Source organism: Crinia signifera, chromosome 6 (assembly GCF_055691185.1).
Source record: "Crinia signifera chromosome 6, ASM5569118v1, whole genome shotgun sequence".
NCBI classification, from domain to species: Eukaryota; Metazoa; Chordata; class Amphibia; order Anura; family Myobatrachidae; genus Crinia; species Crinia signifera.
The window spans coordinates 45135392-45160163 of NC_139222.1; the positions used below are offsets into that span (position 1 = coordinate 45135392).

The 24772-nt window shown below is 41.7% G+C and overlaps 1 protein-coding gene across 2 annotated transcripts in view; it reads left to right on the top strand.

Annotated features, from left to right (window-relative positions):
- The window catches only part of TMEM273 (transmembrane protein 273), a 51695-nt gene extending 27144 nt beyond the window's left edge, over window positions 1–24551 (top strand). The window contains exons 3-5 of one of the 2 annotated variants that reach the window (XM_083145374.1): window positions 15666–15776; window positions 16054–16081; window positions 23618–24551. In XM_083145374.1, the coding sequence (XP_083001500.1) occupies window positions 15666–15776; window positions 16054–16081; window positions 23618–23642 (164 nt within the window). In that variant the 3' untranslated portion in view covers window positions 23643–24551. Of the gene's footprint in view, window positions 1–15665; window positions 15777–16053; window positions 16082–22914; window positions 23069–23617 lie in introns of those variants that run through there. The other variant, XM_083145375.1, reaches the window with a different exon arrangement.
- Window positions 24552–24772: the final 221 nt, after the last annotated feature.

A 24772-nucleotide genomic window follows, 5' to 3' on the forward strand; every position in this document is an offset into this window, starting at 1 on the left:
TTATATGCTTTACAGCAACACGTCATTACCATGACAACCACTGGTTCACAATGACAGGCCTCCTGCCGTGCCCCCGGCAAAGCGTGCTGAGGGGAGATGACGTCATTCTCCGGCGCCTCCCCGGCCGGCGCCGACGTGGAACACGGACGGAGCCAGTCCCTATTTAGGTAAGAACACTAATGCTTGTACTTTGTTCTCACGCTACACCTTGATAAAAAAACCTCCGGGTTTTGAAACGTTGGTTTTAAACACCGTCTGTTCATGCTTTTTTTCTGAGTGCCGCCGCCCCACACCTGATATACTGCACCGAGAGACCCAGCTGGCTCTCCGGGATTTGGAAGGCACCAGATTCATTGCTAGCCTTATTTATCAAGCCTGCATCAAGCCTGCAGAAAAGCTTGGGCTCATTGGAGTGCTAACCTTATCTCTCTCTCTCTCTCTCTCTATATATATATATATATAGGAACTATGGCTGGTTCTAAGGGCCTTATTCTGGTTGGTGCGGCCGGGCCGTACGCGTACGTTCCGGGGTTTTTCATGATCTGCGCATGCGTACATTCGCTAATGCGCAGGCGCGAACACTCCACAATGCTTACGGACGGGACTCTCCGTGCGAAAAAACCTGTACGCGAGAGTACGGGCATAGGGGCGTGTTGAGGGGAGCGGCCGAAATAATGAGGGAAAATGGGCGTAAACATGGGCGTACACGGGGGTGTGCACCAAAAATGAACGGTGCTACTACCGCACGATCGACTAAAGCACCGTTCATTTCGGACACAAAACAGGCGGCCGCCAACCGCCACCTCAGACCACCCCTACAGATACTGCATGCCAGCGTGCGCCTGGGTTTGCTAATTTACGCTGATTACTACTCAAACACATACACCTGAATGTAATAACCAATGCTGCAGTCTATTAAGTCCAAACCATGATTTCACTACCTGCAAGCCACACACAGCACTCAAACACATTGGAAGCTTATCTTTCTATACTTCTCTACATTTAAAGGTTTGTTTAATTTAAGGTACGAATCTTTTTAAGACCTGCTTATATATGCTAAGGTAGGTATTTGTTAAACAGTTATACACATTCACTACGTGCTTTCATAGACTTTACACAGTAGCACACTCAATCTACACAAGTCGACATGTGTCAACGTGTTCACTCTAATACAAACATAGGTTTTGTATTTATAATACAATAACATAAACCACATCTAACACCTACAAAGGATGTTTCAGCAATGTTTTAAGCCCATGCCCACTATTTTGCACATTAATTAATTCAATCAATTAATTAATTTTCATAATTATAGTTGAAAGGCAAGATTTGCAGGTCCATATATGTGAAGGGTATGCCAGCGTACACGGACGTACGCTCACTCTCACGAGCGGTGACATAAGCTGAGTTTTCTATTGAAAACAATAGGGACCCGTCCGTGCAAGCTGGCGTACGCTCAGATAGCCGCAAGAAGTCGGTGGGAAGACGGACGAGAGACGTCCGTAAACGGTGGCGTACGCTCAATTGTACGCCAGTTGTCGGAGTGTAAGGGCTGGTCCGTCCGTGTACGTTGGCGTACGCTCAATTGTACGCCACTCCCCTTCGACGTTGTTTCTGCCCGTACGTATGCGGCTGATCTGTGGGTGGACTTAACCCCAACGGCCGCGTACGGATAGCGTACGTTAATAGCGAACGTACGCACGTTTGGCCGCTACGATCAGAATAACCTCCACAGTAACGTATGGACTCTATCCCATTGTCTTTTTTACACTGGTGAAGCAGCATGCATTTTTGTAGTGTTGCATGTATACAAATATGAAGTAAAAACTTTTGGTACTTATGTATTATCTGGGCTCCCATGTTAAATGCACCCCATTATTTCATACTCCTACTATCCAACTACGCATGGAGTTGATTTTATATAGTGTGGCGAGCGCAGCGAGCCACCATGCCCGAAGCGTGGCGAGCGCAGCGAGCCCCGCGAGGGGACGCAGTCTCATAAGAAAAACGGGAGCCCAGATATTACATAAGTACCAAACTTTTTAATCATCATGAAATGAGCAGTGACTGGCGTCTATGACATTATGGACAAATACGTATATATATATATATATATATATATATATATATATATATATATATATATATATATATATATATATATATATATATATATATATATATAGAGGAATGGAAGAGGCGGCACTCAAATGGGATTTTTCAAAAGTGTATTGTTGCAAAAGAAAGGACCAACGTTTCGGGGTCTTAATCACCCCTTTGTCAAGGTGCAAGTGATTTCCACTTGCACCTTGACAAAGGGGTGATTAAGACCCCGAAACATTGGTCCTTTCTTTTGCAACAATACACTTTTGAAAAATCCCATTTGAGTGCCGCCTCTTCCATTCCTCTACCTACCTGTCCTGGAAGGCACCGGGGTATTCGGACCCAGCTGCGGGAGTGCCAGGCCTTCTCCATTTTATATAATATATATATATATATATATATATATATATATATATATATATATATATATATATATATATAGAAAGAAATTGGAGAAAAAGCGCAGATATGAGCAAAGTGTAAAACAAATTTTACTAAAAGTGCAGGCTCACATACATCATAGATAACAGCAAACAGCTTGCCACAGTGATATCCAACACGGTGCACCAACGACTTGAATAGCCGGGACCAGCCTTTTCGCCGCCGCTAGGGCCTCCGTGGTCAGGAACTCCAAAAGCACAATGTTGTCAGTTTAGGCCACGCCCAACCGGTTTCGTCATCTGGGGACTTCGTCAGGGGGTGTAGCCATCCAAAGTACTGGTGTTATACTTATAGTAGGTCGCACAGCTGATATTGATGTGCTGACGAGCTGCTTTAGTCATGCTCCAAGCTCTCAGTGATACCTATCAACGTTAAAGCTAATTGCCTAGCAGCAGTAATAAACCATTTATAAAGACACAAAGAAAGAAAAAATATGTGCCTCACACACATAAGTAAAATACAATCAATACATAAAAATACAAATATAATACAATACAATTAATATACAACAATTAAAAAAAAATTGCATATACATAGAAAATATAAATCTGCACAATATGCAGGTATGTAAAAATATCATAAAATGTTTAACCCCTTCCTGACAGAGCCAGTTTTTGCGTTCCTGACAGAGCCCTTTTTTTCAAATCTGACATGTCTCACTTAAGTGGGGATAACTTTTTTTTGCTTTTACTTATCCCAGTGATTTTGAGATTGTTTTTTTCGTGACACATTGTACTTCAAATTAGTGGTAAATTTGGGTCGATACAGTCTGTGTTTTTTTGTGAAAAATACCAAAATGTCGTAAAAAAATGGAAAATTTAGCAATTTGCAAAATGTTAAATTTTCTGCTTGTGAGACAAATAATCATACCACTCAGAATAGTTAATAACTAACATAGACCATATGTCTACTTTATGTTGACATCATTATTTCAACTTCCTTTTAATTTTTTTGGACACTAGGAGGCTTACAATATGAATAGCAAATTCTCAAATTTTCAAGAAAATTTCAAACACTGATTTTTTTAGGGACCAGTTCAGTTCTGATGTGACTTTGAGGGACTTGTATGTGAGACACCCCCATAAATGATACCATTTCAAAAACTGCACCCCTCACAGTATTCAAAACAGCATTTTGGAAGTTTGTTAACCCTTTAGGTGTTTCACAGGAATTAAAACAAAGTGTAGGTGAAATTTCAAAATTTCATTTTTTTTGCAGATTTGCAATTTTAATACATTTTTCTAAGGAACACAGTACATTTTACTAGAGAAATGTGACTAAAAATTGATTCCCCCAATTCTTTTGTTTTCATAAATATCCTATATGTGGCCCTAGTGTGCACGTTGACCAAACCACAGGCTTCATAATAGAAGGAGCACCTACTTGATTTTGGAGCCTCCTTTTTATGAGATTATTTTTTAGGCACCATGTAGGTTTCTAGGCACCATAAGATGCTAAAAGTTAGGAACCCCCCCACAAGTGACCCCATTTTGCAAACTACACCCCTCAGGGAATTCATCTAGGGGTATAGTGTACATTTCAAACCCCCAGGGGTTTCACCAATTTTGATACAAGTGGGCAGTGAAAATGAAAAATTAAATTTTTTTACACAAAAATGCAGTTCTGGCTCAAAATTTTTCATTTTCAGAAGGTATGAAGGAGAAAAAGCACCCCAAAATCTGTGCCCCAATTTCTCCCGAGTACGGCAATGCCTCACATGTGACCAAAAAATACCAGTTGGGTGCATGGCAGGACTCAGAAGGGAAGGAGTGATTTTTGGATTTTGCAGCACAGATTTTGGTGGAATGAATGGTGGGTGCTATGTTGCACCAATACAGTGAAACCCCCCCACAAGTGACCCCATTTTGCAAAGTACACCCCTCAGGGAATTCATCTAGGGGTATAGTGTACATTTCAAACCCCCAGGGGTTTCACCAATTTTGATACAAGTGGGCAGTGAAAATGAAAAATTACATTTTTTTACACAAAAATGCAGTTCTGGCTCAAAATTTTTCATTTTCAGAAGGTATGAAGGAGAAAAAGCACCCCAAAATATGTGCCCCAATTTCTCCCGAGTACGGCAATGCCTCACATGTGACCAAAAAATACCAGTTGGGTGCATGGCAGGACTCAGAAGGGAAGGAGTGATTTTTGGATTTTGCAGCTCAGATTCTGGTGGAATTTTGGTGGGTGCTATGTCGCATTAGCAAGACCCCCCAAGCACCAATACAGTGGAACCCCCCCACAAGTGACCCCATTTTGCAAACTACACCCCTCAGGGAATTCATCTAGGGGTATAGTGTACATTTCAAACCCCCAGGGGTTTCACCAATTTTGATACAACTGGGCAGTGAAAATGAAAAATTACATTTTTTTACACAAAAATGCAGTTCTGGCTCAAAATTTTTCATTTTCAGAAGGTATGAAGGAGAAAAAGCACCCCAAAATCTGTGCCCCAATTTCTCCCGAGTACGGCAATGCCTCACATGTGACCAAAAAATACCAGTTGGGTGCATGGCAGGACTCAGAAGGGAAGGAGTGATTTTTGGATTTTGCAGCACAGATTTTGGTGGAATGAATGGTGGGTGCTATGTTGCACCAATACAGTGGAACCCCCCCACAAGTCACCCAATTTTGCAAAGTACACCCCTCAGGGAATTCATCTAGGGGTATAGTGTACATTTCAAACCCCCAGGGGTTTCACCAATTTTGATACAAGTGGGCAGTGAAAATGAAAAATTAAATTTTTTTACACAAAAATGCAGTTCTGGCTCAAAATTTTTCATTTTCAGAAGGTATGAAGGAGAAAAAGCACCCCAAAATCTGTGCCCCAATTTCTCCCGAGTACGGCAATGCATCACATGTGACCAAAAAATACCAGTTGGGTGCATGGCAGGACTCAGAAGGGAAGGAGTGATTTTTGGATTTTGCAGCTCAGATTCTGGTGGAATTTTGGTGGGTGCTATGTCGCATTAGCAAGACCCCCCAAGCACAAATACAGTGGAACCCCCCCACAAGTGACCCCATTTTGCAAACTACACCCCTCAGGGAATTCATCTAGGGGTATAGTGTACATTTCAAACCCCCAGGGGTTTCACCAATTGTGGTACAACTGGGCTGTGCAAATGAAAAATTACATTTTTTTACACAAAAATGCAGTTCTGGCTCAAAATTTTTCATTTTCAGAAGGTATGAAGGAGAAAAAGCACCCCAAAATCTGTGCCCCAATTTCTCCCGAGTACGGCAATGCCTCACATGTGACCAAAAAATACCAGTTGGGTGCATGGCAGGACTCAGAAGGGAAGGAGTGATTTTTGGATTTTGCAGCTCAGATTCTGGTGGAATTTTGGTGGGTGCTATGTCGCATTAGCAAGACCCCCCAAGCACCAATACAGTGGAACCCCCCCACAAGTGACCCCATTTTGCAAACTACACCCCTCAGGGAATTCATCTAGGGGTATAGTGTACATTTCAAACCCCCAGGGGTTTCACCAATTTTGATACAACTGGGCAGTGAAAATGAAAAATTACATTTTTTTACACAAAAATGCAGTTCTGGCTCAAAATTTTTCATTTTCAGAAGGTATGAAGGAGAAAAAGCACCCCAAAATCTGTGCCCCAATTTCTCCCGAGTACGGAAATGCCTCACATGTGACCAAAAAATACCAGTTGGGTGCATGGCAGGACTCAGAAGGGAAGGAGTGATTTTTGGATTTTGCAGCTCAGATTCTGGTGGAATTTTGGTGGGTGCTATGTCGCATTAGCAAGACCCCCCAAGCACCAATACAGTGGAACCCCCCACAAGTGACCCCATTTTGCAAACTACACCCCTCAGGGAATTCAACTAGGGGTATAGTGTACATTTCAAACCCCCAGGGGTTTCACCAATTTTGATACAACTGGGCAGTGAAAATTAAAAATTACATTTTTTTACACAAAAATGCAGTTCTGGCTCAAAATTTTTCATTTTCAGAAGGTATGAAGGAGAAAAAGCACCCCAAAATCTGTGCCCCAATTTCTCCCGAGTACGGCAATGCCTCACATGTGACTAAAAAATACCAGTTGGGTGCATGGCAGGACTCAGAAGGGAAGGAGTGATTTTTGGATTTTGCAGCTCAGATTCTGGTGGAATTTTGGTGGGTGCTATGTCGCATTAGCAAGACCCCCCAAGCACCAATACAGTGGAACCCCCCCACAAGTGACCCCATTTTGCAAACTACACCCCTCAGGGAATTCAACTAGGGGTATAGTGTACATTTCAAACCCCCAGGGGTTTCACCAATTTTGATACAACTGGGCAGTGAAAATGAAAAATTACATTTTTTTTACACAAAAATGCAGTTCTGGCTCAAAATTTTTCATTTTCAGAAGGTATGAAGGAGAAAAAGCACCCCAAAATCTGTGCCCCAATTTCTCCCGAGTACGGCAATGCCTCACATGTGACCAAAAAATACCAGTTGGGTGCATGGCAGGACTCAGAAGGGAAGGAGTGATTTTTGGATTTTGCAGCTCAGATTCTGGTGGAATTTTGGTGGGTGCTATGTCGCATTAGCAAGACCCCCCAAGCACCAATACAGTGGAACCCCCCCACAAGTGACCCCATTTTGCAAACTACACCCCTCAGGGAATTCATCTAGGGGTATAGTGTACATTTCAAACCCCCAGGGGTTTCACCAATTTTGATACAAGTGGGCAGTGAAAATGAAAAATTAAATTTTTTTACACAAAAATGCAGTTCTGGCTCAAAATTTTTCATTTTCAGAAGGTGTGAAGGTGAAAAAGCACCCCAAAATCTGTGCCCCAATTTCTCCCGAGTACGGCAATGCCTCACATGTGACCAAAAAATACCAGTTGGGTGCATGGCAGGACTCAGAAGGGAAGGAGTGATTTTTGGATTTTGCAGCACAGATTTTGGTGGAATGAATGGTGGGTGCTATGTTGCACCAATACAGTGGAACCCCCCCACAAGTCACCCCATTTTGCAAACTACACCCCTCAGGGAATTGATCTAGGGGTATAGTGTACATTTCAAACCCCCAGGGGTTTCACCAATTTTGATACAAGTGGGCAGTGAAAATGAAAAATTACATTTTTTTACACAAAAATGCAGTTCTGGCTCAAAATTTTTCATTTTCAGAAGGAATGAAGGAGACAAAGCACCCCAAAATGTGCCCCAATTTCTCCCGAGTACGGCAATGCCTCATGTGTGACCAAAAAGTGGCAGGACTCAGAAGGGAAGGAGTGATATTTGGATTTTGCAGCACAAATTCTGGTGGAATGATGGTGGGTGCTATGTCGCATTAGCAAGACCCCCAAAGCACCAATACAGTGGAACCCCCCCACAAGTGACCCCATTTTGCAAACTACACCCCTCAGGGAATTCATCTAGGGGTATAGTGTACATTTCAAACCCCCAGGGGTTTCACCAATTTTGATACAACTGGGCAGTGAAAATGAAAAATTACATTTTTTTACACAAAAATGCAGTTCTGGCTCAAAATTTTTCATTTTCATAAGGTATGAAGGAGAAAAAGCACCCCAAAATATGTGCCCCAATTTCTCCCGAGTATGGCAATGCCTCATATGTGACCAAAAAATACCAGTTGGGTGCATGGCAGGACTCAGAAGGGAAGGAGTGATTTTTGGATTTTGCAGCTCAGATTCTGGTGGAATGTTGGTGGGTGCTATGTGGCATTAGCAAGACCCCCGAAGCACGGTGAAATGATGAACCTAATAATCCATAGATGTGTGGTATATTTTAAAACACTCCTTTATACATAGGCCGGGTTTGTCGGGGCAAGTTTCACAGTGGAAAATAGTTTCCTTTCTTATTCCCTTTTTATAGCAAACTTTGCACCTTTTTTGTGTCCTGCCCTTTCTTGCAGTGGAGGGGATTTCGTTCGGAAAATGCTGCCCTGGTACAATACGGGGGCCAGTACTAGAAGTACTGGGGCCCTCTGCCTGCTGGTTCCCAAATACTAGGCCCTTTATGACTTCCTCTTGAAAGTGCATAAATGTCCCCCTCTGGCCGGTAGAACGGAATAGCACGTAAGCGTTATACAGTGCCATCTGGATGATATACACGGCCAGCTTCTTGTACCAGATTTTTGTTTTCCGCAGGGCACTGTACGGCTTCAGTACCTGATCTGAAAGATCCACTCCGCCCATGTACCTATTGTAATCCAGGATACAATTAGGTTTTGAGGTGTGGGTACTGGTACCTCGTACAGGGACGGAGGTGGTACTGTCTCCGTGAATTGTTGTCAGTATAAGGACATCCCTCTTGTCCTTATATTTGACCAACAACATATTTTCGGTGCATATTCCCCTGCTTTCACCCCTTCTCATTACTTGGGCAATGTGCGTTTTTGGGAGGCCTCTTTGGTTCTTGCGCACAGTACCGCAAGCTGCTGTACCTCTTGAACCAAGGGCCTTAAACAGGGGGATGCTAGTGTAAAAGTTATCCACATAGAGGTGATAACCTTTATCCAGAAAGGGGTGCACTAAATCCCAGACAATTTTTCCACTAACACCTACGAGGGAGGGGGGGCATTCTGGCGGTTCAATTCTTGAATCCTTCCCTTCATATACCCTAAACCTGTGAGTGTACCCTGAGGTGCTTTCACACAGCTTATACATTTTTATGCCATACCTTGCCCTCTTACTGGGAAGGTACTGGCGGAATTTAACCCTTCCTTTAAAATGTATAAGGGACTCGTCTATGCAAATGAATTTATCTGGGATGTACATCTCTTCAAATTTGGCACTGAAATGATCAATGACCGGCCTGACTTTGAATAGCCGGTCAAAGGTGGGATCATCTCTGGGTGGGCACTGTGCATTATCGTTGTAATGCAAAAATTTAAGGGTCGTCTCAAATCGAGCCCGGGGCATGGCCATACGGTAAAATGGGGTGCTGTACAGAACATCTGTACTCCAATATTGCCTAATTTCTGGCTTTTTTACTATGCCCATATGAAACACCAGACCCCAAAACGTCATCATCTCTACTGCATCTACAGGGGTCCACCTAGCAAATGATGACGTGGGGTTTTGGGCAATAAACTGCTGGGCATATAAATTAGTTTGGTCCACCATTAAATTTATAAAATCATCAGAGAAAAAGACTTTGAAAAAGTCAATTTCTCTGAGACCTGTGGAATCAAATTGGATTCCTGGCATGGCCAAAAACTCAGAAACCTGGGGCTCAAAATTGTCTGGTGGTGGGGTCCATACGAGATCAATTATTGGGGGGGGGGTCTCAGCTGCTCTACGGGGGCGTCTTTGAGGGGGTCCCTCATCACCAGAGGAGGAAGAGGAGCTTAAGGCGAATCCTTCAAATTCCCCGCTTGCATCACTGGCTGTGTCAGAGTCAGAAGCAAGCATGGCATATGCCTCCTCCACTGAATACATTCTTCTGGATGACTGGGATGACATTTGGGATGACATTTGGGATGACATTTGGGATGCCATTTTTATTTTTGTGTTACTGGTAGTGAAATGTTTCAACACGTGTATAGTGTAGGGGGGGGTACAAACTTTATTTCAACCAGGGGGGTATGTAGTGTGTAGTGTGTATGTAGTGCAGAAAAAAAAATACTTTATACAAAAAAAAAAATGAAGGGGTTAAAAAAAAAAAAAATTGAAGGGGTTAAAAAAAAAAAATTGAAAGGGTTAAAAAAAAAAAAAAAAAGGTCCTGCGCCAAAAATTGAGCACAGATGTTGGTCAGTAACGTCCGTCACTGAACAGCGCTCAAAGGCAACAGGAATTTGATCAAAAAAAATAGATCAACCCTGTGCCGAAAAAGATGATCAGTGATGTACGTCACTGATCAGCGCACAGCGGCCACAGGACACCCCCAAAATCACAGTGTGTGTAAGAAAAAAATTAAAAAAAGACCCCACAGCACACACAAAAAAAAGGTGATCAGTGATGCGACACTGATTACCAGTGAGGGGCAGCAGGTGCACAACCTTTGGTGCAACTGACAGTGCAACTGGCAGGTATATATAAAAAAAAAAACCTCTGCACCCCTAAAAAGTTGCTGATCACCTCAGATATAGTGATCAGCACAAAAGGCGGGGGCAGCAGACACAAAATTTAGCACTCTCTATCACTCTCTGTCACTATCTCTCTCTATCTCTCTATCTCTCACTATCTATCACTCTATGACACTGCAGCAGCAGCACTGACAGTTATATATATGAAAAATAACCCCTGCACCCCCAAAAAGTTGCTGGGGGTGCACAAAAGGGGGGCAGCAGACACACAATATAGCAGTCTCTATCACTCTCTGTCACTATCTCTCTCTATCTCTCTATCTCTCTATCTCTCACTATCTATCACTCTATGACACAGCAGCAGCACTGACAGGTATATATATATATAAAAAATACCCTGCGCCCCCAAAAAGTTGCTGATCAGTTAATTTATACTGATCAGCACAAAAGGGGGGGCAGCAGTCAGTTATATAAAAAATATATAGCACGATCTGTCACTATCTCTCTATCTCTCTCTATCTCTCTCTCTCTATCTCTCTATCTATAACTCTATTACACTGCAGCAGCACAAAATATAGCACTCTCTGTCACTAGGCCTCTCCATCTCTCTCTCTCTATCTCTCTCTCTCTCTAACTCGATGACACTGTAGCAGCACAACACAGCACAACACAGCACAGGATGTCACAAGATGAAGCAAGATCCCAAGCAGTGATCAGGTAAGTATTGAGCAAGGTTCTGGTCAGTAAATGGCGACAGCTGGGCACGGTGACCGCACTGCACGCTATTCCAGACCGGAATGGCGTCTGCAGTGTAGTCCCCGTTAGTTTAAACCCCCCTCCATGGCTGTGATTGGTCCGTCGGTCCGACGGACCAATCACGGCCTTTGGGGGCGGGCGGGGTGAGGTGGGGTGACACCAGTGTCACCCTTACACCCCGCGGTGATTGGTGCTGTACTTTACAGCACCAATCACCTCCGATCCCGTGTCACCGGCGAACGTTATTCGCCGGTGACACAGAAAACGCTGTAATTGGCTGTTCACACTGAACAGCCAATCACAGCGATCACCGACGGGGGGGCTGCATCGCAGCCCCCCCTGGGCATGCAGGGACATGTCTGCTGTCAGGGACAGCAGACATCGTCCCTCTGTCACTGCGTCTCTAGACGCAGTGACAGTTAGAAGTCATGACGTATATATACGTCATGTGTCGGGAAGTACTTCCCGGCCATGACGTATATATACGTCAAATGTCGGGAAGGGGTTAATGATTACTTTTTAAAAAAAAATTATGTAGCGAAGCATAAAGAGATACATATGCTCATTGTAGCAACTCCGCATTATAAGAAACATGCCATCATTATTCATGCAAGAAAGAGAAAAAGACTTTTATATATAAACAGGACTAACATGTTATCATGTATAAAAAAGAAGAAAAGGAGAAAAGAGATAACTATTAGTCTCATTGACTTTTTTGACTCCGTGACCAAAATACTAGATGAAGGGGGGGCTGTAGATGTGGCATATCTAGACTTTAGTAAGGCATTTGACACTGTCCCACATCGCAGGCTGCTAAATAAACTTGAAAGTGTGGGATTGGATTATAAAACAATTAAATGGATAAGAACCTGGTTGCAGGATAGGAAACAGACAGTTGTCGTAAATGGAGTGCATTCTATGGAGGGACATGTTACCAGTGGAGTACCCCAGGGATCTGTACTTGGACCAGTGCTCTTTAATATCTTTGTTAGTGACATTGCAAATGGTATTGAAGGGAAAGTATGCCTTTTTGCAGATGATACAAAGATATGCAACAGAGTAGACACACCAGGAGGGGTAAATCAAATGACTGATGATCTAAGTAAACTTGAGAATTGGTCAAGAGAATGGCAACTACAGTTTAATGCTAAAAAATGCAAAATTATGCACTTGGGACTCAAAAACCCAAAGGCTCAATATAGTATCAAGGGTACTATAATGGAAACTACTGAGGAGGAAAGAGATCTAGGAGTCACTATTTCAAGTGACTTAAAGGCAGGGAGGCAATGTAACAAAGCAATGAGGAAGGCTAGTCAGATGCTTGGTTGCATAGGGAGAGGAATCAGTAGCAGAAAAAAAGACGTAATAATGCCACTTTATAGGTCATTGGTACGACCTCATCTGGAATACTGTGTCCAGTTCTGGAGACCATATCTTCAGAAGGATATAAATACATTGGAGAGTGTACAAAGAAGGGCAACTAAAATGGTGCATGGCCTACATCACAAAACTTACCTGGATAGACTAAAAGATCTTAACATGTATAGTTTGGAGCAGAGAAGGGAAAGGGGGGACATGATAGAAATCTTCAAATATATCAAGGGTTTTAACATAGTACAGGTGGGAAATTTTCTTCAAAGGAAAACAAGTAATAAAACACGAGGACATGCACTGAAACTGGAGGGAGGTAGGTTCAGGGGAAATGTTAGAAAGAATTACTTCACAGAAAGGGTAGTGGATAAGTGGAATAGCCTCCCATCAGAGGTGGTAGAGGCTAAGACAGTAGAACAATTTAAACATGCTTGGGATAGGCATATGAATATCCTTACAAAGAAATAAGGATTAAAAAGGGTTGAGTTTACCTGAAGGGTAAAAAAGGGGCAGACTAGATGGGCCAAATGGTTCTTATCTGCCGTCAAATTCTATGTTTCTATGTTTCTATTATATAAACAGAAAGTCCGTCTATAGCTTTGATTACGGACAGCAATATTCTCAACATTACATATGTCAAAGGAATATACATATCTTTCAATACAAGAAGGAAATCAGGCTGTGCAGTCAGCCCATACCAGGATCACTCTATCCAATGCACTGTATGCGATAGCTCTGGGGTCCGCAGACCCAACACAGTGCTATGCCAGCAACATAGATATAAGAGCGCTCACTCAGTATAGGAAAGAATTGACGTCACAGCCTTCATTCATACCACTGGGTGCTAATGTGCCAATATTATATATCCAGTAGGTTTCACGCCTACTTAATTTCTTTAAAATATCACCCCCGCGTTCGTCCAATGAAATTTGTTCTAGGGCTTTAAAGGAAAACTGCTTCAAATCACCATTATTACATGCAAGAAAATGCCTCGAGACACTATGAGTTTTTAATTTATTCCGAATATTCCGTGTGTGTTCGAGCATTCTGATTTTAAGCTGCCGCTTAGTTTTTCCTATATATTTCTTCCCGCAACTGCAGGATATCATATAAATAACGTGAGTGCTCAAACAGGTCATTTTACTGCGGATATTCCAGGATTTTTGAAGGTCAGTGTCCCAGTATTTAAATTTATCTTTATCGACATATTGACACATTTTGCACTTAGTGCATGGAAAAAAACCTTTGGTGGTCTGTAACCAATTTACATCATCTTTTTTCTTTAGATGACTTGGTGCTAAGCAAGTTTTTAGTGTGGCAGCACGTTTAAAAACTACCTGGGGCCTCTTGGGTATTACCATTCTTAGAATCGGGTCCAACAAAAGGACACCCCAATGTCTGTCCAGAATTTGTTTTATTTTCTGGCTGTCTTTATTATATTTGGTCACAAACGGAATAAAATCACCTTTAATTGCAGTGAGAGGCACATATATTTTTTCTTTCTTTGTGTCTTTATAAATGGTTTATTACTGCTGCTAGGCAATTAGCTTTAACGATGTTGATAGGTATCACTGAGAGCTTGGAGCATGACTAAAGCAGCTCGTCAGCACATCAATATAAGCTGTGCAACCTACTATAAGTATAACACCAGTACTTTGGATGGCTACACCCCCTGACGAAGTCCCCAGATGACGAAACCGGTTGGGCGTGGCCTAAACTGACAACATTGTGCTTTTGGAGTTCCTGACCACGGAGGCCCTAGCGGCGGCGAAAAGGCTGGTCCCGGCTATTCAAGTCGTTGGTGCACCGTGTTGGATATCACTGTGGCAAGCTGTTTGCTGTTATCTATGATGTATGTGAGCCTGCACTTTTAGTAAAATTTGTTTTACACTTTGCTCATATCTGCGCTTTTTCTCCAATTTCTTTCTACATGTGATTGGGACAATTAAAGCTAAGGTCTGGCTTTATTTGGAGAGAGCTGCACTACATCCTGACCCAAGGACGCACTCCTATTTTCTGAAGCTTGTGGCTGTGCGCAGTCTGGATCTACTATATATATATATATATATATATATATATATATATATATATATATATATATATATATATATATATATATATACAGGTTGAGTATCCCTTATCCAAAATGCTCGGGACCAGGAGAATTTTGGATAACGGATTATTCCGTATTTCGGAATATTTTAATATTTCAATGATGTATTTTGAAGTATCTTGCATTTATGCTGTATAAACACATAATATACACACAAATATATATTTTATTACCACATAAAATACACACAAATATATTTTATTTGTTCAAAAAACAAGGTTTCAAAACGTGAAACAAAATGTGTGTACTATCTCAGCAGTGAATTTGAATGCCAAGCAATCATTGTCTTGCACATATATAGTGCCAGTTACATATCATGTCCCCAGTGATGCTGTTACAAATGTCCCCAGTGAGTTTTTAGCACAAAAATTTTTTTTTTTCACTTTCTGGAATGTCTGGTTTTCGGAATAATTCGGATAACGGATATTCGGATACGGGATACTCGACCTGTATATATATATATATATATATATATATATATACATACACACACACATACACAGTGATGTGGTGTGGTGGCACTCAAAGGGACTGGTAATGCAGAGAAAGAGCTGACCCTGACCGGCGATTAAGATTTAGCATGCTGGATATATCTGGATATTGTAATTGCCAGTCCGGGCCAGTGTTCTCTTCGGAGAACACTGGACCAGACAGATCGCTCAGCACTCAGTCCCGCCCGGGATTTCCTACACACAGGTGCAGGGAGACCACTTACAAAATGCCATTACATTGGCCCATGTGTAGGCCCCATAAGTCTATTCATTGTAATCACACTTACAATTCACATTTTGAATGAACACACTGGCTATACTAGCCTCTGGCTTATTCAGACTCCTATATTAAAAAATCATTGACATAATTGATTTCCTTTTTTTCTTAGATATACGGTATGCTGTCATTGGCGGCTGTTTGGGCACAGTTTTTGCTGTCATTTTTATTGCAATAAAACTTTACATGATAAAGAATCACATGTTGGATAACAATTTTTCAGGTGAGTTTCTTTCATAATACATTGTTCGTAACATTCTGTCACATTTAGTCAAACATGTATTAGACATCAATACAAAGGATGGAAAAATGTTCTGTTGTATGATGACTTGTCATTAGACTTCATGGTGATTAGTCTTTAGTCACATATTTTCAGAAAATTATGTTACAAATATCTAAAACTTGGTCCTCTGTTGAAGTTTCTGTTGTCATCATATTGATCAGCTTTACTAGTAAACCATTTGCATGTAACTAGAATATTTTATTTCTTTAATTCACAGAATGTGAGTCTTTTCACCTCAAGAGCAGGTAAGGATTTTACAATATTGATATATATATTCAATCTAAAGGGAGCTATAAACGTGCCGTGTATGAGGGTAATCCCCCGATCCCCTGACAATTGTGCAGGGGAATCACGTATAGACATGCTTAAAGAAAGGATGTTGGTATAAATTTCTCTAGGTGCAATGCAACCCAGGACAAACTAAATCCCAACAGAAGTCACCACATCTGAATAAATGTAGTACAAGAAAAAAACGAGAGGTGGGTAATAGTACAATCAAGTGGCACTGTGAGAAAAATTATAAGTGAACAATGATAATACGGTAGGTCCCTTGGAGTGGTATACAGATGAGGAAATGTTCCTTGAGATGTCACTGTTCCAGTGTGTCCACCTAAAACTTCATCATGAGTGTGGATGTTCTTCCTCATGAATCTTCGTATCGTGAATGATGATCTCAAAGTGAATATATTTTATACATAAAAAGTAAAAACATACATAAATGTATGAAATTTAAAAATAGTGCAAAATATTAAATGTGATCAAGTGAATGTACTAATGGAGCACATCTCAGCCAGCGCCGGGAATGTCCCTGCTGGCGATCGCTGGAGGAGAGGCACTCCATCTGACTGCGATGCGTGAGCACCTCACATGCACACGCATCCTAGTTTTTCGGCGGCAGGGGACGGTAACCCTGCCTGTCTCCGCTTCAGGGAGATGGGCAGGGTTAGGGGGAGTGGTGCGGGGAGGTGGCAGGGACCGGCACACAGTGACAGGGAGGGGGCGGCGACCGACGGGGAGCTCCACCGGAAGGAGACGCACAAGTGCCTCATGCTTGTCCCCTTCCGGCAGCTGGCGGGCTGGCGGTTGGCGATCCGACCGCCAGACCCCTGCTGAATGAAGCCGGTTCCATCTGTAATGAATAGTTGTTCAATATTCCAGTTACATTTATTTTTTCGTACCTCACTCACCTAACATTGAGGGTCAAGGAAGCCTATCAAGGTATCTCTGTGGTCTTCTATACTCAATATTAATTAAAGGCAATGATGTTCTAAAAGAAGGCGTACCCCACTCAGAGAAGTAAGAAGTTTTCCAAGCATGTAACAGTTTATTTTAGAATACTCAAGATGGAGCACTTCTAGGCCATCAATGTTATAAAGTTCCGATGTTCAAAATGAGTTCATGAAAGCAGGGCTGCCATCACAAATTGTGGGGCCCGGGACTGACAGAGCCACCATAGGGGAAAGGTGGGACGCATAGGTTGGCAAAGCTGTAGATAATATGGTTGGAGCTACAGCACAGTGGAAGTGGGAGATCAGATTCTCATACATTTACAAAAAAGATTATACTACTAGATTATATTGCCACTGTGTGTCCCAAATGCCCTAATGATCTGTCACATGGCCCCCAAGCTGCCTGTTCCCACATGCCCCATGTTTCCTAAATACATACATTACGGGCCTTATTTTGGTCGGTTCACTCCCCTGCACGTTCGCACAAGGGATCAATGTTTTTCTTCTGTGCATGTGCATTTCTACAGGGCATAAAGTGGTCATGCAGATGTGGGGGAACTCATTTCTCTATGCCACCTAATTACACCCCCTCCCCTCCCACCATTAGGATGAGACACGGCCAGTGGTAGGGTTTTTGGCATCCCCCTGCAAATTAGAATGTTTTTCTGTGAGATTTACTGTGGAGGTGTAAATGTTCCACCTCACCATTAGAGGTGGTGGAACTTTATTTCCACCCGGTTCCCCCTCACTTTAACCCCTGTGCATAAACTGGGTGCAAATGGGTGGGGGGTGGTCGCTACAGGCTGCACCCATGGAAATGCTCAGCATTTCATGGGTGTTGATAGGCTTCCTTGACCCTCGATGTAAGGGGAGCAAGGCACAAGAAAATAAGAACTGGAATATTGAAAAAACTATACACTACATTCACTTATTCACCATTTTAATATCTTGCACTATTATTATATTTTAAACATTTATTTATTGTGACAAGAATCACATACACAGGGATTCAAATGAAGACTTTGATTTTTATTTTCTAAAGCAGGTCACAGCATACCAGATGATTTCCATAGGCAAGCGTAATTACAGGCAACAGCATACAGGTAATCACAGCATATACAGACTTGCAAATGATTAAGTGGTCCCGACCATAGCCCACACCCCAGCCTATCGCTTGGGAAGCTAATCCACCATCACTCTGCCCTGGAAACACTTATATCAGGAAATCACAGGTGCTGCTGATTACACACCTGGCTTCTACTGCTCAAAAACCTGGTCTGGATCCTCCACATTACTCTCATGTGGAGATATGCTGGGTGAAAGGTAATAGGGTTAGAGAATCAGAAAGTGAGAGGTTTGGTAAGAAATCTCCAGACTTTTTAAAGAGGCAATCATTAACACTGCATGCCCCCACTGCAAATAATGCACACCCAGGACAGTGGGTGAGGGGCAGCGGGCAGCCCCATTACATATGGAAACGCCCAGCGTTTCATGTCCGTTCCCATAAGAACGCTAGGCTTTCTCGTGGTAATGCGGTGGGGGGGGGGGGGGGCAGCCATCATTTCCCCCCGAAGGTGCTGGATATGTAAGGATGCCTCAGAGCAACCTTACTTTTTCGTAAACATTCCATGTCATTTGATGATCACCGACCATAATGTGGGTGTTCCCCTGCAGCATGAGAATGGATGTTTATGTTAAACATCTATTTGCAGCCTGTGCATGGGAACACATGCTGCAAAGGGGGGCGGGTGGCCCGGAATTCGCCAGGCAGGGAACAAAGAGATAAACACTTTGCTCTGCTGGGTTTATGTTATTAGTTGTTGTGTGAAGCCCACCAGTAAAATGAACACTGGACACACTATGGGTAAAAATATATTTTATATATAAGAAGAAAACATATGGTATAAATAACACAAATAACATATAAGACATTGACAAAGAAATAAAAACATGCATATAAAACTATCAGGTTAGATCGATCCAAGAATATATATTTGGACTATGCCAAGTGGCAATAATAAAGCACTTATAAATAGTAGTTGGTGTATGGGGTCTCCGTATCTGTCACTAAATGGGTTAATGAAGGGTTAATTCCGGTATAATTAATAGAAAGTAAATGTCGAGCAAGCCAATGGTCAGTCATTTATGGCCCAGTAAGCTTGGTTAGCGAGTAAGCAATAAACGCCAGATACAGTAGTCTGTTATTAGCAAGCATGTGCAGTCCAGTGTAAATGGATGTAATATCTCACCCTCCGCTCGAGTGTGTAGGCAGCAGGATTCGGGGAGCCGGATTCATCAACGGCTCAACCCGACAAGGCAGTTTATTGGAAGCCCCAGGTGAGTTTGCCGCATAGAGCGGGTCCTGTAAGGACAGCGGTGGTTAGAGCGATAAGTGCGCTTCAGCTGGCTTGAGACCCTTCATTTAGGCTGGCTGGTAGCGGCTCCAATGGAGGAGAGAAGGAGCGCAACTATCCGGCTTTGCAGTGTGACCACGGAGGTTTCCCACAGGTGGAAATGACAGGCGGAAGTGACGTCGACGCGTTTCGTTTCCACAGTAACCGGAAACTTTTTCAAGACAAGTTGGTATCTCCCACCAGTGCTCTTTTTAAAGGCTTAATTGCCCACGATAATTGAATAATTCATCAGGCTCCTTGTCAGTCAATTAATCATTAGTATACAATTCATTGTTAAGCAGTGTGTCCAGTGTTAATACACAATATTCTAGTTTATACAAAAACGTAGTTACCTATATTTTATCTGTCCATTTTTAATTCCCATTTATAGTGGTGATAAGAGTCCTACGGATAACCAATAGCTATTCAGAGTGGATAATTGATACTATGGCAATCAATTTGTTCTATAAAGAGAGAGAAAGATCCGGATATAGGCCCTTATTCTTGTTCACTCTTTCTGACAAAATCCTTCTTAGATGGACAAAACCATGTGCACTGCAGGTGGGGGAGATGTTACTTGTGCAGAGAGAATTAGATTTGGGTGGGGTTTTACTTCAAAGTGAGATCTATATAACAGTGTAAAAATAAAGCAGCCAGTATTTACCCTGCACAGAAACAAAATAACTCACCCAAATCTAATTATCTCTGCACATGTTACATCTGCCCCCCTGCAGTGCACATGGTTTTGTCCATCTAAGCAGGATTTTGTCATAAAGAGTGAATTAGAATAAGACCCATAGTCCTAATACAGAGATATATTTACAACGAATTTAAGAATTCCAATACCTCCGATTACATAAACCATACTTATAAACAATTTATATATATATATCTGGAGGCATAAATGGATAATCTAAACTAATGGATTCCAATATTAACATTGATCATAGGTAAAGGAGGGAAGAGATCTTCACAATAAATAGTATAACATTTCTTATATTTTTGTTTTTATTTTTAGGAGGTAAATGTAATGAGACAAATTCTCAAGTATCAATCAATAGTTATAAATATAGCTAGCATACTATTTTGATAATTTGGCTGGTCATTTCTCTTTGCCGCGATCTCAAGTCTGTGGGGGTTGGGGGAAGCAACATGTGCAAACTCCCGATGTCACAGATACTGCGCACCGGGAGTAGATGTTGGTTAACCCAATCCCCTCAGAATGGGAACCCGGACTCAGGTTCTAATGTCCCCTATACTTTTGATTAATCTAACAGAGATACATTGCTGTTCGATCTGAATTATCTAGCTATTAGCCAACAGCTTCATAGAAATACCCATTGGGTTAGTTCAATATGTTTACATATATATATGGTTTTATGAATGAGCTACTTAGCACTTCACAATCAGACTCTGTATAAATAATAATAATAATAATAATAATAATAATAATAATAATAACCAGAAAATAATAATAATAATAATAATAATAATAATAATAATAATAATAATAATAATAAAAAAAATCTCAGTAATATGGCACCAGTACTTTATATTTTTCTTACATTGCTGCCTCGTCTAAACAGGTCAGATCCAAGGCTTCCTTTAAACCTTGGGGGTATAAGGTATCCAATTTAAAGATCCATGAGGATTCTGCTACACAGTGGGTTTGGTGGACTCTCAAGGCTGTGAATTTGCAGCCTTGTAAATCAACCAGAATAACCCCCAAATCTCTAACTTTCTGATTCTCTCACCCTATTACATTTCACCTGCTGTCTCTGCCACTGTATGTTTTTTCTTTTTATGTATAAAATATATTCATCATTTGCAATACAAAGATTCACGAGAAATAACATATACGTAACATCCACACACATGCTGAAGATTCAGGTGGACACATTGGAACAGTAGTATCTCCAGGGAGATTTTCTGAATCTCTATACCACTCCAAGGGACATACTGTACTTTACCATATTATCATTGTTCACTTATATATTTTTCTCACACGGCACTGTATTTTACTATTATCCAACTCTCCTTTTTCACGCTTAAAACTCCTGTTTCCCCAAATACGCAGAAAGGCGGTGCGCTGGCAGGTCGGGGGATCAGAGGATCACTCTTGTATGTGTATGGGCCCCAATGTAACAGTTTTCATTCAGAATGAAGTGCAACAAAAAATGTAAAATAAATATGCATACATAGTATATAGGTTATAGTTCCTGGTCAACTGCCACTATCCCCATCTCACCCGCTTTCTAGTCTCCTGCTCATTCTTTGGCTGACCCTTCCCAGACTGCTCTACTCTGTCTACCCCCCCCCCCCCCACTCTCCAGATCTTTCCCATTTCATTCTTAAAACTGATCCTTCTCAGTTTCTAGTCATTTTATTATTCATGGCACTCACCACAGCCATCTTGGAATTTCAAATATGTCACTGCAACCACTTCTTAAAATACATGATTAGCCTGGCAATCTGCATCATCCTTCTGCATCCTTATATCAGCTAATATTAACCAGCGTGAGGTGGGGGGAGGTAGTCCTACGGCAGAGGAGGAACTATGAACCTCTCCTGAAGATACAAAATACTGCATTAAGTTCTGGATGAGCGACAGCCATGCAAAAAAGCTCAAAGGCCTCCTGAAGATAAAATAAAAACACATTAAGTTCTGGATGTGCAGCAGCCATGCAAAGATCTTAAAGGTGATGCAAAAGAGGTGGCGATGTACCCAGGATTCCTGTGTAGGCTTCTGGAGATCTTCTGCTGTTGGATGCCTCCCTCTTGCACTGGCTGCTTCAGCATCATTGCCTCTCTCCCCTTTACCGACTAATATTAACCAGCTTCAGGTGGTGGGAAGCAGTCCAACGACAGAGCTGAAGGGAAGAACAGCTCCTGAAGATACAAAATACTGCATGACGTCCTGGATGTTCGGTGACCCCCTGCAAGCTGTAAATTAATGGCCTATATCACATACCCATGAAAAGAATAATGCGGGCCACATAATGCCACCCTTAATACAAATTATACCCCCCAGTGCAAAACAATCTAACAGGCATTAAAATAGGGACATGTGCGCCCCGAAGGCGCACCGCAAAAATTTAGGGCATGGCTTTGTGGGACAGGGGATTATGCACACCATAATGCCCATTATACATTATGCCACCCATCATAATGCCCATTACACAATATGCCACACACGGTAATGCCCCTTACATATTATGCCACATAAGTGCTGCTTATCTACATGCTCATTGCTAGGATTTTCTTGCTTGATGCCAGGGTTACATGCTCAGTGTCATTCAGTGGTAACTGTCATCATGGTGGTTTCCTCCTCATGCCTGTGTTATTGGTACATCTCCAGAGCTCAAGTTACTTACCTGCAAAGTGCAGTACCGCTTCATCTACTCTAGTGATACCATCGATGGTCAACATCTGTCAGACCTTTTCCTTTGATTTCAGCTGATTCCTGCATATTCTCTGGGTCTAGTTTGGCCACATTCTCCTTCGGATTCAGACAATTCCTGCATATCCTCTGCTTCCAGTCCGGTCAGTCTCCCACGGTTCCAGTCCGGTCACAGACTCCTCCAATTTAGTATGGACACAGTCTCCACCAGTTCCAGTCCGGTCATAGTACTCCTTAGGTCCCTGCCAATTCATAAACTTAGCTCCGGTCCCCGTGGACCAATACCTACCCATTCTGTACTGCAGACATCTAGCCATGGATTTGAGTCTGGGACTTCGTCTCCCTCTTCATTCTCCACACATATATGTGAATAAACCCTATGAAGCCTCATAGTTTCCATTTCACTCCAGCCCCAGAGTAAGTCACTCGAATAGGTCAGACACAACCCTCAGCGTAACAATATGTGCCATTGACTGTATTGCAATGCTTAGCCACATTGGTATGTTATTGCAGAAAATAATTATATACATTTAATTTATTTATTACCAGTTATTTATATAGCACACTTATATTCCACAGAGATTTACAGACAATATTTGAATATTCACATCAGTCATATATGTGCACTTGAAAATACATTTTAGCAAGATTAACAGTTGGTCAGAGATAAATGATAATTTTTGTTTTGAATTATACATATAGACATATGTAGCCTATACATTTTTACATTTCTCTTATTGAATTTATTTTCTCTTACAGAGGTGGAGATGGAGCTTCCACTTGAAACATGAAAAAAAGAAATTAAACTTATTAAGTACTGTACAGGACTCTGCATGTGTAGATTGATTATCTGCTATTTTTTTCAGTATAAATGCACATAAGCTATTGGAGTACTCTTTATATTATTTGGATTAGACCATGAGTCTGATTTGGGTTGGTTTGTACTTTAAACTGATGTCTATATTGCAGTATAAAAATAAAGCAGTCAGTATTTACTCTGAACATGTTACATCTGTCCCACCTGCAGCGCACATGCTTTTGTCCATTAGAGAGAGAATTTTCTTTTGCAAGTAAACCTGAATCAGTCCCCATATGTGCCTGCTTAAAGGCTGCTCCTATTGGGAGGGAGAACCCTTGTCACAAAAATTCCGGCATTGTGGGAGCAGGATTACAGTGACATGATTTAGCGCGAATCACATCATCATCCTGCCCACTTCTTCCATCTGAGCTGTGGGTGCGGGCATGGAATGTGGGTGCGGGTGGTTGTGAATGGCTAGACAAAAGGTGCTTGCTGGGTGGGAGAGGACAGGATGAGGAAGACTTTCTAAATTTCCCTGGGGAGTGCCATTGGAATCCAACACTCTCCTCTGAGTCAATATAATTGACAGAGATTTTTGTCACAGAATTACCTGAGCTAATTTGGGAGCCTTTGAGAAACCAGCATTGGTGGTTTCCTTCATATAAAACGATTGTTCTCATTGGACCATCTTATCTTTTTTGATGATCTGTTTTGATGATCTACACCTCTGACAGCAAATTGGTGTAAATCTCTCAATCAAACTGATTTATTTCAGCCCCTGATGAAGTCATGTTATTGACGAAACTCGTTGGACTGCTTACACCAACTCGATGATCACCACTGTCAATATCCTGAAAGGATTCCTTATTACTGTACCTTTTGATTTTATTGAAAGATGTATACACAATTTGTTATTAAATACTTTTTACTCCAGTTGTTTTTCCATGAACTACTTCATAGCGCCCTCTGAACCTTTCTTTCTGTCATTTCTATTGTTGGATTCCACCTAACGGGATACTTAGAGGTGCTGCTCCATTTGTATAGAGCACAGATTGGGGTCTTGGGGTCATATATATATATATATATATATATATATATATATATATATATAGCTT